This window comes from Clarias gariepinus, chromosome 3 (genome assembly GCF_024256425.1).
Source record: "Clarias gariepinus isolate MV-2021 ecotype Netherlands chromosome 3, CGAR_prim_01v2, whole genome shotgun sequence".
In the NCBI taxonomy this organism is placed as follows: Eukaryota; Metazoa; Chordata; class Actinopteri; order Siluriformes; family Clariidae; genus Clarias; species Clarias gariepinus.
Window position 1 is genome coordinate 17,783,442 of NC_071102.1, and position 15,141 is coordinate 17,798,582.

The window sequence follows — 15,141 nt, forward strand, 5'->3', positions numbered from 1 at the left end:
AAAACCGTACAGACCGGAAATAATAATAAATGAAATAATAAACACACACTCACACCGGAAGGCGTTGATGGATCTCGGTCTCATCCCACGCGCGCGCGCTGCGCTCCCGGCACAACACCTCGCGCGCCGATCCTGAGCAGAGACCCGCGCGCGCGCAGCGTTCCGCCCATGGAGCTGCACGGAGAGCACGCGGACGGCGCGCGACACTTCTGATCATTACCGCTTTATGATTTTTTTCCTTTTTTATATTAATCTGAATTATTCTAATATTCATGGCTCGACCTGGAGTGATCTGGAGCGAGACAGACAGCAGCAATAAAGGCACGCGAAGCAGCGCGAGCGCTCTGACTGAGATTCTGCAATAATAATAATAATAATAATAATAAAAGACTGAAGAAAAAGCACAAAAAAGCAATAAACAAACTGCGCCATAAATGCACGACTCGTCGCACCGGGAGACAAACTTGTGCGGAAATACCGTGTGTGTGTGTGTGTGTGTGTGTGTGGGCGTGCGTGTATAATGGTGAACGCGACGTGTTTTTGCGCGAGTCCTGAATTCCGTGCACTTACAGATGTGCAGATGTGCAGATGTGCAGGATCACAGCGCGCCTTCACCTGTTGTCCCTACACTGTGATGACTTTCAGCATTTATCAGACTGTGTGATTATGTCATACTGTCTTTAAGAGAATAAACGCACATATCCGTACTGCCTTGGACTTTTGATGACTTGAGATTTCACTGCTGCACACACACACACACACGCACACACACACACATGGAGAAGAGCCAGCCATGCCCCGCAAACACTCTTATTTTTTGACCCAGGAGATTATTTGCTCCTGAAGCATCGCTTTGCTGCGGACTGGAGGTTGATCAGAACACTTGTGTTAGATTTTTGCACTATAATGGAGGTGCCCCAGTGCTCTAAGAAGAGCCTGTCCCTGTCTCTGCCCGTGCCTCGGGAGGGACAGGCGACCCTGAAGCCGCCTCAGCACCTCTGGAGACAGCCGCGCACCCCGATCCGGATCAAACACCGGGGATACTCCGACACCGACCGACACCATCACCCGCACATGGAGCGCGCGGACGCCATGGACACGAGCGACCGGCCCGGGCTAAAGAAGTCCCGCATGTCCTGGCCGTCCTCCTTCCAGGGGACCACGGGCACATCTACCGGGAACTGTGCCGGGAACAAACGGTAAGCTCACGTGTGTGTATATGTATATGTGTGTTTGTGTGTGTGTATTAAGGGTTAAACAGTGAGCGCGTGTGTGGGTTCTCCAGTGATGCGTTACGCGTAACGGGCCGGAACAGCTCTCCAGAGTGACGCGCGCTGAGAGCGAGGGATGACTGACACTACAGATCCAGATTAACATTTGCAACTCTTCACAAGTGTCGGTTTATAAATAAATCGATTCATCGGATGCTTAATTCACATTTGTAAAAATACAGTGGTTAGTATGTCACCCTGCACCTCTAGGATCGAGGGTTCGGTCTGTGTGCCTGGAGTTTGCATGTTCTTCCCGTGTTTGGTGGGTTTCCTCTAGGTTCTAATTGATGTTCCCAAATTTCCTTGGTATATCCAGGGCGTACTGCGCCTCTTGCCCTAAATCTCCTGGAATAGGCTCCGGAGTCTCTGTGCACAAACACACAGGGGTTTACAGCATGTGCTTTAGACATTTCTGCAATCAAATTCATTTTTCCAATAAAGATTTATTTCACGTATACTTTAGTAGTATCCTGTACCTTAATCTTAATCCTGACATGTTTGATAAACTGAATGATCATGAGGTCAGAATGATGGATGTTAGCCAAAAGTATCACAGCAACATTATTTCAATCAATCGTTCAGTCATGGTTCGTGATTTGTTGTAATAACTCCAACTTCAGTTCTCCGGCCTTTCTGCATTTAATTAGCCAGCGAGTATATCATACTGTATGGATTTTGTATGGGATGAGTGTGGGTGTAGTGTCCTCTGTTGGTGTGTTGCTGTTGTCTCCACAGACACACCCGCTGTAGGCAAAGAGTGGGCGTAATACAGTAATAAAGCACAGCAGCAGTAAAGTAGCACTGAGAGGCCAGGGGGAGGTGAAGTGCCTGATGAAACCTGGCTTCCATCCTACCAGGTTGTGCCCAGGCACAGACGGCACACACAGCCGGCTCACTGGAGTGTGTCCAGCTCCGGCCGACTGGCATCAGGGTCCTGTTTTATATTCCAGGCTGCAGGCCACAGTTACAGTTCAGGCTTCAGTGCAGCCCTGGTGACATTAACCTACCCTGATCTTACTGTGGGCGGCCCAGTGGAGGAGGAGGGAGTCGCTTGCGTGTGTGTGTGTAAGTGTGTGTGTGTTTGTGTGGTGTGTGTGCTACAACAAGCAGAATGTTATGTCAGCAGCTGCTTTGCTCGAGTCACTGAACACCCATATGGTGTGTGTGGTGTGTGTGTGTGTGTGTGTGTGTGTGTGTGTGTGTGCGCGCGCGTTCACTTAAAAAGTATCATAACCGTGTGAAATGGTAGTGAGTTTGCCTTCGCTAAGTTTACTGAGTAAACTAAAGAAGCACTATTTATCTCTGGATTGGTAAACTGGTTTCTACCCTGACTAAAGGCCTCATCTCAACCTCTAACTAGGAACAAAAACCAACGTTAACTCCCCCCAGGTAGAGATTCCCACTCAGGAACTTAGATAATGTGTTTTGTTCTGAATAAACCATCAAAGCAAAAAATCGTCATTTTCTATTAGTTTTGTTTATAACGAAAACAGGAGGTTACAGAAATGATCGTACCAAGGGCAAAAATATCCTCTAGATAAAATGTTCTCTCAGGTAATTATCTTTAATAATTTTAAATTGATTTAGATTTTTTCCCACATCTGAATATAATATTATATATATATATATAAAGCAAATTCTGTCCAGACAGTTTTGGAAGATATTGTGAAAAAATCTGTGTGGACCGACATACAGACATACAGAGTTTTTTCTGAGACTGGTTCCTGGTCCTCCAGTGTATGAAACGTAAAGATATCATTGAAAGAGTAAGTTCTGACCAACGTACAGACACTTTATTGACTTTCTTTATATGTGATATATGACAATATATAGCAATATATAAAACATCAAGTGTTTATTAAAATGAAGCAGAATGTATTGAATATAAAATGTACTATTTATTTATTTATTAATTTCCCCACTACACGAAGGAGTCTGCATGAAGAGAAGCTGAGATTAACCCACAGTTCTTACACAAAGATGATTAAATGTGAAATCAATGAAACCTGCTTTGATGGATGTAACTGGATGTTGAAATATAGTTATTAAAATGTTCAGAATCATCAGCTTCGACATATATCAGGAGTATAAAGTCTGCTTTTCTCTTCTATTCAAGTAAAGAACAAACCCACAAATGTGACACTTGAGTAATAAAGTACACGCCCACCTAGTGGAGCAGAATGTGAACTTCCATTTTCATCATCAACGTTTCAGTGAAAGTAATCATTTTGAATAAGTGACTGACATGTATCAGATTCGCGGTGCCATCTTTGATTGACGGATCCGTCACATCTCTATAACACATCTTCTAGTTTATTAGGATCTGTTCCGTCGTGCGCTTGTGAAATTCAAAATAAAAAGCAAAGGAAGATTTTTCACCGCCAGTGCTCACACCTTTGTTCTGCTCTGTGTGTGTGTGTGTGTGTGTGTCTTCATTTACATGTAACGTGTATTTAGCATCAGAGTTTGAGTGTACATGTGTGGGTGTGTGACTGGAGGGTTCTGCATAGCAGAGGATGCTAATCAGCACCGTCACCTCTACGCTCACGTACAGGGTGGGTGGAGGAAGAACTTACATTGTGCATTTGTATTTTTTCGTCCATCTTCTCCCTTGTTTATTGAGATGATCCCATACAGGAGCCTGACTAACATGCAGGGCGAGATCAGCGCTCCTCCTCGCATGTCATCTGCTGCCTGAAGCCCGGGGCCACTCGTACAGTGCTCAAAATGCCGCCTCTCACACATCTGCTCACCCCAAAGTCAACTCGCATGGCTCATTTCCTGCTCTGTCAGACCCACGAGGGCAAGGCCGAAACGTAAAAAGGGAAAAACACTTTTAATTTGTTGGAGATAACAGGATTATCTTCATCGCCTTGAACGAAGGTGTATTTGAAGGTGATTTTTTTTAATTCTGATGGAAACAAAAGCCTCAGTCTAGTCCCAGTGCAATCAGGAGGGCTGATACACACCAATCTGAAACAATCAGAGCTGTGGGCATGCCGCTCTCTCTCTCTCTATCTCTCTCTCTCACACACACACACACACACACACTGACTGAGTGATTTGTCACATTTATGGCATTTTCCAAACGCCCTTATCCAGAGAGACTTACATTTTCATCTTATACTTTTGAGCGGTTGAAGGTTAAGGGCCTTGCTCAAGGGCCCAACATGAGCAGTTTGGTTGTGCTGGGTTTGAACGTGGCACCTTCCGAACCATAGTCGAACACCTTACCCACCTGCTCCGGTGGATGGATGAATAAAACCCCACTAGGTTAATCGGTCACTGTTTCCTGACCATCACTGCTTCTTTTCTGAGTCTGTAATATCTTGTAAATGTATAAAATGATGTCAGGATAAAATATGACTTCCTTCTATAAGACTACTTTATGTTGTGATGATATTTTTTGCACTAATTATTGTCTCCTTTATCCGCTTCTATTTTAAGTCGTTTCTCTTACTACAGCACATCAGGTACCCTAATTAGTAATGTTTTATTCCAGTGGTCACAGTGAACAAGCAAATTAGTCTTTCATAGCATCTGATGACTTCTAGCAGGGTTTTAAGCGCTCTTTAGTAAGACCAAGTGTGTCCCGGACACGGAGCCCCAGCGGCCCTCGGCCAGTCTCAGGAGCATATGGTTCCTCCCAGATGTGAAAGGGGACTAAGGAGGTTACAGGGGCATAGTCTGAGCAGTAAATAGTGTACAGTCTGTGTGTGTGTGTGTGTGTGTGTTCAGTGGAAAAGTGGTGACAGATTCCAATTAAATTCTAGAGGTCCATGATGTCATTTGGTCAGCTGGGGCTCAAACTTCCTCCTGTTTCATTCGGTTTCCATCAGAGGTGTTTGTTTCTCAGTTAGTAATTTCTGTTGTATTTATAGCAGCCCCCGAGCGGTGAACCTGGCCAAGGCAGCATTCAGGAGCGCAGAGGATTTATTTTCAGATGCTAGCTGTGCCGTGCGCTGTCTGAGTCCCAGCGAGAGTGCAACTGGCTCGTTATTTTTATTTCTTCTTTTTAAATGAGGAGAAAATGGTGAGAGCAGAACAGACCCAGCGACATGCCAACAAACGAAGTGTGTCAAGATCCAAGTACTTCTCCTCACAGCACATAGAAGGACTTGGCATTAGAGCGTGGGTAGCCGAAAAAAACTTAACAGGTTTTAAAGACGTGTAGGTTAATAGGAGACGTCCTGGACTGGACGTTCACTACGACTGAGTCTGCATAGAAACTGATTTAATTCAATTCAATTCAATTTTATTTATATAGCGCTTTTAACAATGGTCATTGTCTCAAAGCAGTTTCACAAAAATGAAAGAAATTCATAAAAAAAATAATAAATAAATTGTGTATGTGTGAGAAAAATGTGTCTAGATAATAATGAGATAAATGAATGAATGATGAATGAAATGTCTCAGATGAGCAAGCCAAAGGTGACGGCGACAGTGGCAAGGAAAACCTCCCTGAGATGGCAATAGGAAGAAACCTTGAGAAGAACCAGACTCAACAGGAAACCCATCCTCATTTGGGTGATAACAGATAGAAATGATATAACATCATGTGTGTTATGCAGGTATCAATATAACAGAAGTTCTTTAAATTAACATGAAGTCCAGTTCAGCATAGGGGCGAGTCAGTAGGTGCAGATGGGATCTGGGTCACTGGGAGCACAGGAGCAGCATGTGTAGCTCCAACCATCATAAAGCAGAATCCAGCTGGAGCTGGTCCTTCTCTGAATGCCTCAGGAACCTTGCCGGGTTGGCCTGTCTACTGAAGCTGGCACAATCTCCAGATGCCTCGGGATGGGTAGAAAAATAGAGAACAGAAGGAGAGAGTTAGCGTAGTTGCCATTCAGGATAGATGTACTGGAGTATGAGGTTATGTGATGAGTTAGACGTATATGCCAGATTAAAGAAATGTGTCTTGAGTCTACGTTTAAGCTGGGAAACTGTGTCTGAGCCCCGAACACTGTCTGGAAGGCTATTCCAAAGCTTTGTTGCTAAATATGAAAAAGCCCTACCCCCTTTTGAAATTCTGGGAATTACCAGAAGTCCAGAGTTTTGTGATCTTAAGGAGCGTGGTGGATTATAGCGTATCAGAAGACTGGTTAGGTACGTGGGAGCTAAACCATTTAAAGCCTTGTGTGTAAGTAATAATATTTTGTAATTAAACTGAACAGGTAGCCAATGCAGGGATGCTAACATTGGGGCTATATGATCGTATTTTCTGGATCTAGTGAGAACCCTGGTGGCTGCATTTTGGACTAACTGAAGCTTGTTTATTGAGGATACAGTACAACCACCTAGTAATGCATTACAATAGTCCAGTCTGGAGGTCATGAATGCATTAACTAGCTTTTCTGCATCAGATACGGATAAGATGCTCCTAAGTTTGGCAATATTTCTAAGATGGAAAAAGGCTGTTTTTGTGATATTGGAAATATGATTTTTTAAAGGACAAGTTACTGTCTAATATTACGCCCAGGTCTTTTACTGTTGAGCTACTGATCACTCAGACTTTTATTCAGACTACAGTGGTGTATTTGGGGTTTAACCCAGGTTTACATCACAACAATAACTGCTGAATTTATTATGCCGAGAATATTACATTTCCAAATAAAAAGGAGATTGTGTTGATACTGATCTCTAACCAGCATGAAATAATAACATGAACATAAATATAAACAAAATCACACAACTGGAATTATTGTTTCCAAATGAATAGTTTAAATACAGGTGCGTGAGATTACTAATATGAAGTAGAAGGAAAAGAAAGAATGGCGAGAAGGAGAGAAGCAGGGAAAAGAAAAAGAAGAAAAAGAAGAGGACGACAGAGAGGAGGAGAAGAACAGGGAGAAGAGAAACAAAGAAACAGAGAAGAACAGAGTGAAGGACTATAAAGGTGAAGGAGAAGGACAGGGGGAAGAAATCAGAAGGAATAAAGGGAAGATAGTGGGGGAAGGATAAGAACAGAGTGACTGAGAACAAGGTGAGATGAGAGTGAAGGACAGAGTGAAGGACAGAGAGAAGGACAGAGAGAAGGAGCAAAAGCATTGGAAGTTAAAGCAGTGTTTCTTTTATTAATGACAGTGCAGATGAAGATACAGGTCCAAAGTCTGCCTCAGTGTCCACATCAGTACTTTGCTCCAAAGACACAAGCTTCAAATTGCACTCGGTTGAATAAGTGCGTGTCCCAGTGCAACCAGTAATCTGCAAACATTGACATTTATGGCTTTTTGAGACGCTCCTGCTGTCAACCATCACTCCGGACCTGCAGCTTTCAGTAAAGATAAGTACAGATAGAGAGAGGCCTCGCTCCCTCAGCAGGCACGTATACAATACAAAGTCCACAGAGATTAGACTCATCCACATACCGTGGTATACACGCTATACACCAGCGCACAGCATACCGGCCATGCTGCGCTCTTTAGATTCACTCCGCTATAGAGAGCGAACATAATGTAGAGCTCACGCATCTAAAGGCTGGGTTAGACAATAGAAGGCTGGGCTTTAGAACAAAGATCTGCCGTGATGTCAGCTGTGCAAAGTCACTATACAAAAGCCAACATTGCACAAAAATGTCAAGAGCAGGCTAACAATGGTGCAAACAACACACACACACATGCACAATGGAGTAGCTGCAGGCTGTGAGATATTCCTACTGAACGTGCTACAATGAGCGTGACAGATAAAATGACTGATATCGCGACTGCTCAGTAAGCTCAGTAAGCTCATTAATAACGGCACGCAGCTTATTGCCGAGCATGGACACCAATACACAAAGGACATTATGGAACGTAGCGGAGGCTTTGTCACGTCCTTCCCAGCTCCGGAGTGTGTGAGCAGTGTGTGACCGTGTGGGGGATGATGGTTAAGCTGTCTTTGTGCTGTAACATCTGTAAGGTGATATCATCGACCGAGCTTAAAGGTCAACAAATCTGACATGGCATCTCTCCTTCAGGACCCGCTCTATGCCTGAGTACGGCATTTTCTCATTTCTTAGGTCATATCCTGACCTAACCGTACACATGTGGGACCGCACCGCCCGAGGGGAGATGAAACCTGTTATTAGAGGTGGCGACAATCATTTTCCGCTTCGTGCCACGGTTACACATGATGAGATTTTAAATCCGACTCCTTACATTCAATTATACTGTGGGCTTCCTTTGAATTCATTTACTTTCATTTCATTGTTACCTTTAATTTAAAACAAAACGATTCATATTTGGGGCTGTCAGCTTGTTCCAGCTTTTAAAGACACTAAAGCTTGGTTTGGTCATGAACTTTATTATTTTTATTATCACTCCCCATGCACAGGGAGTTTGGTCGGTGACTCTCAAGCAAAACAAGGAGCCACAGTGGTGTCCAGGTCATTTGTAAAAATGATTCAAGATCCGCTCTTTAACCGTCTGAGTCTAGACCTGAGTAACTGATCAACCCCAGATCATAACACTGTCTCCAGAGGCTTGTACAGTGGACACTATGCATGATGGGAGCATCGCTTCATGTCCTTCACTTCTTACCCTGACATGCCCATCACTCTGGAATAGGATCAGTCTGGATTCATCAGGTCACATGACTTTTTTTCCCCATTGCTTTAAAGTTCAGTCTTTATGCTCCCTAGAAAACTGAAGTGTGTTTTTCTTATGGACACACAGCTGTTTAGTCCCAATCCTGTGAATTCTCATCACATTGTGTGTGTGTGTGTGTGTGTGTGTGTATGTAAACTTTCACTATTAATCATAGCTCTGATATCTACTCTTTTTTTTTTTTCATTTTATTTTTTTACTGTAATCTGACACTTTTGGAACAGCGATTTAGTTTTTTTCCAGCCAAGCTGTGTACGTAAAGTGTGAATAATAATGTAAAGGTGTGATGTATGAATGTTTGTGCGGTCTACATGGGTCTGTGAAACAGGAATCAAGTCTACATAGTGACATATTTTTTCTTTTTTTAATGTTCCATGCACATACATGATGCAGTCAGTCCAGGTGCTGCAGATCACAAGCGATGCGGAGCTGTGTACATCCTGCACTTGTGAACATTATAAAAGCTGTGAAATCGTTTACTACACTAGACATTTATTAAACAGATTATACAGCCTTCTTTGTATTTGTGTATGTTTTATGCAGTGTGTATGTACATGTGTAGCGAGGTAATTATTCATGGCCTTTGCCCCAGTGCAATCTGGAAACTTACCGGTATTTAAAAAAAAAAGAAAAAGGCTGACATTGAACAGAGGAACCGTTCAGCCTGCAGTTCTGTTGCTATGGTTACACATTTTGTGGACGTGTAATCCGTTTTTTTTTCCCCAAAAAAAGCAAAATGAATTCCCTCTTAATTCCCTGATGTACGGCATGTTGTCGTGACACGTCAAGGCAAACACATCCGATTAGCTGTTCAGCGTGACGCCGGTTTATATTTTCTGATATATATATATATATATATATATATATATATATATATATACAGTATATATATCACAGAGCCCAGGGGTGATACGCTACAGAGTATAAGTTCGAAACTTTCAGCAGGTTACTGTGATCAATGTGGCATTCTCAAATCCATGATTTTTTTTTTAAATAAAAAAATCGAAGAAAACACAAATCATTAGGCATTTCTGTCAGCTTCTGTTATGCAAATATTTTGAAGAGGATGCAGCAAAGATTAGATAATCAGAAGCGCACCAGCCAAACACACTCCAGTCATGGGGAAACTTGAACACCTAGCAAGCATCATCCAGGTTTGTCACGAGTTACTGTAACTATACCGATATGACTTTGATATTATTCAGGATTCCTTATGCAGGTGCACTTCTCTAAGTGTTCAGCAGCTTGTTAGTTTTTTATTAGATGTATTTAAGTGCATGGACACGCCCGGAATCAATCAGCTCACACCATGTGATTCACATACTGTACAAAACCAAGTCCATGAACTATAGCCTGATGTTCACGTCAGCAGGAAAATTGCCTTGATGAATGTCTCTTTCACACAGTCTTCTCTTCTTCTCTTGCTTAAAATTCAGTAAAGCCTCCTCAGGAACTTCCTGCCTTTTTGTCACCTATAACAAGCTCTGGCCAAAGGTGAAAGGTTCCTGCACCACCACAGGTCTTTCCCATTACCTCTATCCTCGTACTGCACACCTTTCTCCTGCACGAGGGCAGACTGCGGTGTTCCCTATGCTCTCTTCTTCCTGTCTTATTATTATCGCTAATGTATCCACAACTCCCTCGAAGCTCATTCATCAGGATGTCACTTGTGTTCATGCGGTCTGGATCTGAGGTTGCTGGTTCCTCGTCGAACGTCTCGATGCTTCTTTTCAGCTCCTTGTTTTCTAATTACACACCCTATAGGAGCCTTTGTTCTCCATAATTACTGACTTCAATCTCTGTCGTAATCCCTCATGCATTCCTCTCTTTCTTCTCCCCTTTTCCCAGCTTTTTATTCCTCTGCTCTTCTCTCGTCGTCGTGTTTTCTGCTTTTCTTCTCGAAATGTCCGACTCAGACTGTAGCTTAGACTCTCACTCTGGTGCCATCTCCTGTATTTACCAACGACTTAATAACAGATCTTTAAGTCTATCTTTTCCTCTTTCTCCTCCTTCATTGTTGGTGACACCCTCATAGACTAGCACTCCTCCTATTCGCGAATAATCTTTACCTCATATTTCTCCTTCATTTCACCTGGCTCTGAATACACTGGACACCATTAGAAATCCGCTTATGGCTTTTCGATGGCCCCCTCGGGCACATCCAGTTAACGGCACCATCACTGTACGCAATGCTTTATTCCATCTTTCACTATCCATCAAGGCCTACAACAGCACTTACACCAGCCAGGGAAAAATATTGGGGGAAAAACCCCTTAGAGACAGAAACATGGCAGTCGTTGGCTCTCACACAGCCCCCTGTCGCTAACAGCCTGTTTTAATGCTTTGTTTAATTAGCAAGAGCTATTTGAAATGTGTACAATTTCCAGTTCAGAACCCCGCCGCCAGTGAACTAAAATAAATCCAGACCTTTAGTGCAGACAGATCTCATGCTGGTAAACGCATTGACAATCTGATTAGCTGCGCCATGACGAGAAGCCCTGGGTGTTTGCTGTTGGCTGTGATGACAAGGACACGGGTTGGGTCGTAGCGATCATTTAATCATCCCTGTGAACTGATTCCTTCAGAGAGTCACAATTACTGGAAGAGAAAAGCGCTCTCTGTCCCGAGTAAAGCGCTCTCTGTCCCGAGTAAAGCGCTCTCTGTCCCACTCACTGCTCACAATGAAGATGGAAATAAAATGCATGACATAATAAGACGGTCAGCAGCGGTCGCCAAACATTTAAGCTAATTTTAAAAAAAGTTTCATTTTCCATCAGCTAATACCATCTGATGATATTGTGAGTCTGTGAGGTCATACATGCAGATATGCAACGGCAGATAGCGTTTTTCCTCCATATGTGTTATGCTGCACGAGCAGTAGATTATAAAATGATACAGTCGGCTTTCCTTGTTGCAGTAAAACCATGAATTTATTTAGTAAATAAGCCATGGCAAACCCCCCTCCCCCCTCACAACACACACACACATCTTTCTTTCATTATCATTTTTTTTTCTAGCTTTTACCCCACTACAGTGCAATTTATTTCTCATGCCCTTTATGCTCTCGTTCCATCTCCATCCTCCCAAGGGGGTGCTTGGAGGGGGTGGGGTTGGGGGGGTTGGGGTTGGGTGCTCCTCACGCATCTCCTAACTTACTGTAACTGCCTTAAACATATGGTTTGTCCTGTGAAATCATATAATCAAATTAATATTTCCAAATAAACCATTATCATGTTGTTGTTGTTGTTGTGTTCAGGCACTTTTGTGGGCCTCCATTCTCCCTCACGTGACTGTGTGTGACAGATGTGAAGTGAGAGACCCTCCACAGCTTAAGGCACATGGCTGCCAGCTCAGGCGTGGTAAAGTGACATCACACAGAATCCATACCTGTCATCTTTGTGCGATGATAAAAGGACTGCCACCGGCTGTGCAGAGTGCTTATTACCTGAAAGCCTTGTTGAATTAACAAATGTGCTGTTTCCATAAATGCTCATATAAAAGCCAGACGGTATTAACACAGCCGCCTAAAAGACTAATAAGAGAAAAGCACATTATTACAGACAATATAAAATCTCTGGCCATATTCTTACTTTTTTGAAAGTATTAGAACAGCCATGCCAATACTTTTGTTTTAGATTTACTCTGAATATGTATCAAAACAGAAATATGAGATGATTTAAATTTTTTTCATTATAGTTACATCCAGATATGTTGAACATGTTAACTTTTATTTTATCCTAGCTGTTTTCCCAGGTGATCAAAAATATTGGAACAAGTGACTGACAGGTATTTCTTGTTGTTCAGGTGTGTCCTCTTAGATTAATTGATAACTTAAATGTCTTCTCTTGGTATGAGTCTGCATATGTGAATTATTTGTTGTTAGAAAGACAGTGAGCGGTCTACAGGAAGAAAATCAAGGCATTTATCAAAAGGGGAAAATGGATCAGGGCATTTGCACGTACATTGGATATAGCAAATACACTGGTACCTCGGCATACCTCGACTTCAAGGTCGTATTGTAAAACTCATTGTCCAAAAGGAAATAATGTAAGTGCAGGTAATCCGTTCCAGCCACCCAAAAATATTAACAATATTAACAATTTCCAACACTATAATCGACTTTTTCCATATAAAAACAATTAAACCATTTAGAAAAGACATGTAAATGAAGTAAAATATGAAAAGTACACATTAAGCCTTACTTAACCTTAATTTATGATAACTTTTCGCACCAGCTGCTTAAAAAAAAAAAACTGCTGCTCCTGTTTCATCTTCCTACCGTATTGGATAACATTCTTCGGACGCATGGTGCTACTTCACTAAATCTTACACAAAATGCAAAAACACTTACAAAAAATATGTAGGCTCGCTTCTCTTGGATTTCCACTGACGCAAACGAATATGCGTGACTTAGCTGGCGTTAGGTTCGGCTCGGTTCAGTCGCTCGTATGCTAAAAATGCTTCATATTGCGAGGCAAATTTCTTGCAAAATTTCAGTTCTTAAGGTGAAAATTCATAAGGCTTTATGTTTGTTTGCCGAGGTACCACAATACAACAATCTGGAACGTCCTAAAAAAGAAATAAACCACTGGTGCACTAACAACCAGACTTGGAACAACAGGTTAACAGAGGGAAACACCAGCAGCTGATGAGAGAAACATCAGTCAGTGACACCACCAACAACAACCTTCACACCTTCCACAATCCACCATATTCATTAAAGGAATTATCACTTTTAATGAGTTTTCCCATGCATACCCATCTGAGTGTGTGTGTGTTCTGATCCAGTCTCCCACAGGTTCTTCACAGGGTTGTCAGTAAGATTTTAGCAAGATTTTAGCAAGGCAGACCTTCTCGGGAAAAGTGCTGTGGGTGAAGCAGCCCATGGGAGCAAACCTACTTCAGATCGCAATGGTGGCAAATCAGAGGCCAGACGCATGATCTAGAGCACTTGGGGTTGGAAACAGGCAAATATAAACTGCTCTGAAGCTGTGTCCATGCAGGTTTCCTCCAGTCCTGAATATTCAGTGTTCCATAATGTCCCTAAAGGGCTGGCAGGAGCCCAGAGCCTCAATGTTCTGGTTTATTATGAGAAAGTGGCAGCCTTGCTTTCTAGAATGGGACAGATGGCTGGATGCTGCAATATCAGCAGAATATGTTACTGGCTGTTAGAGGGTGTTTTTATCATTAAAGTCGTGTATTAATTTAGAATTTTCTCCTGTGCAGTTTAATAAATTAGTTGGCATCAAACAGCAGAACATCAACTGGTGTTTTAGGAGTGTGAAATTCTTTTTTTATTCACCAAGGTATGGATTTTCTGGGCTCTGTGTATGCTTAATCTTTCTGACATGATGGAGTGAAATCTTACACCACTGAAATGATGCGTTTTTGCTGTTTTAGTCTCTGAATAATATTTATTAAGTTTCACATATGAACAGATTGACTGCAAATAATATAACATTTACTGTATTTTTTTCTGTTTTCTTTGAGTCACGTCAGTATTAAAAAGCACAAAATGTCAAACTTCTACAAGATTGTGTTTAGGATATATCAGTGTGAATTTTGGATGATTTTGCAGAATGCTATAACTCCATTTCCCACAGTTTAGTCACGATGAATAAATTAGCATGCAGTTTTCTTTGTGTAAATATGCAACTAGTTTCCATAATATTGTTGGCCAGGTTTTAATAAAAAACATATATACACCAAACTCATGCCTTGGCTCTTTTTGTTGTAAGTCACTGGCAGGAATTTGGAATAAGAAAAAAACCCTTTTTAATTTATTAATGATCATCAGAAATGTTACAAACAATAAAAAAGAATATTTAAAATTTACACCATCATTATAGTGTAGAATAGCAGAAATCAGCTTCACCTATACAACATCTCATGTTTATTGTACACAGAGCAATCGCATGTTTCCTGAGATTTGTGGTGTTATACTTTCATAATGTGTGTGTATGTGTGTGTGTGTGTGTGTGTGCGTGTGTGTGTGTGTGTGTGTCTGCATTATGGGCCAAATGCAGCAGAAGCAGTTCTGTTCAAACTGGCTAAAAGAAGAATATACTCTATAACAATTTTTAACAAAAATGTTTTGTTAAAGACAACCGTCTGTACCAGCAATAATCTCCGAAAATGAGTTCAAAAGTGGCTTTTATCTTATTTTGCTGTCAAACTGTTCATATACAAATGCATAAGGTGTTCTTCTGTATCTTGTATTAAAAATTGGATAAAAATAAATAATAATATAAGAAAATGTGATGAACAGGGCACAATATAAATAG

At 41.8% G+C, this 15,141-nt stretch overlaps 1 protein-coding gene across 1 annotated transcript in view; it reads left to right on the top strand.

Annotated features, from left to right (window-relative positions):
* The first annotated feature begins 529 nt into the window (after positions 1-529).
* The window catches only part of pde4a (phosphodiesterase 4A, cAMP-specific), a 64,043-nt gene continuing 49,431 nt past the window's right edge, over positions 530-15,141 (top strand). Inside the window, exon 1 of the mRNA XM_053492177.1 lies at positions 530-1,199. Within this exon, the coding sequence (XP_053348152.1) occupies positions 907-1,199 (293 nt within the window). The 5' untranslated portion in view covers positions 530-906. The remainder of the gene's footprint in view (positions 1,200-15,141) is intronic.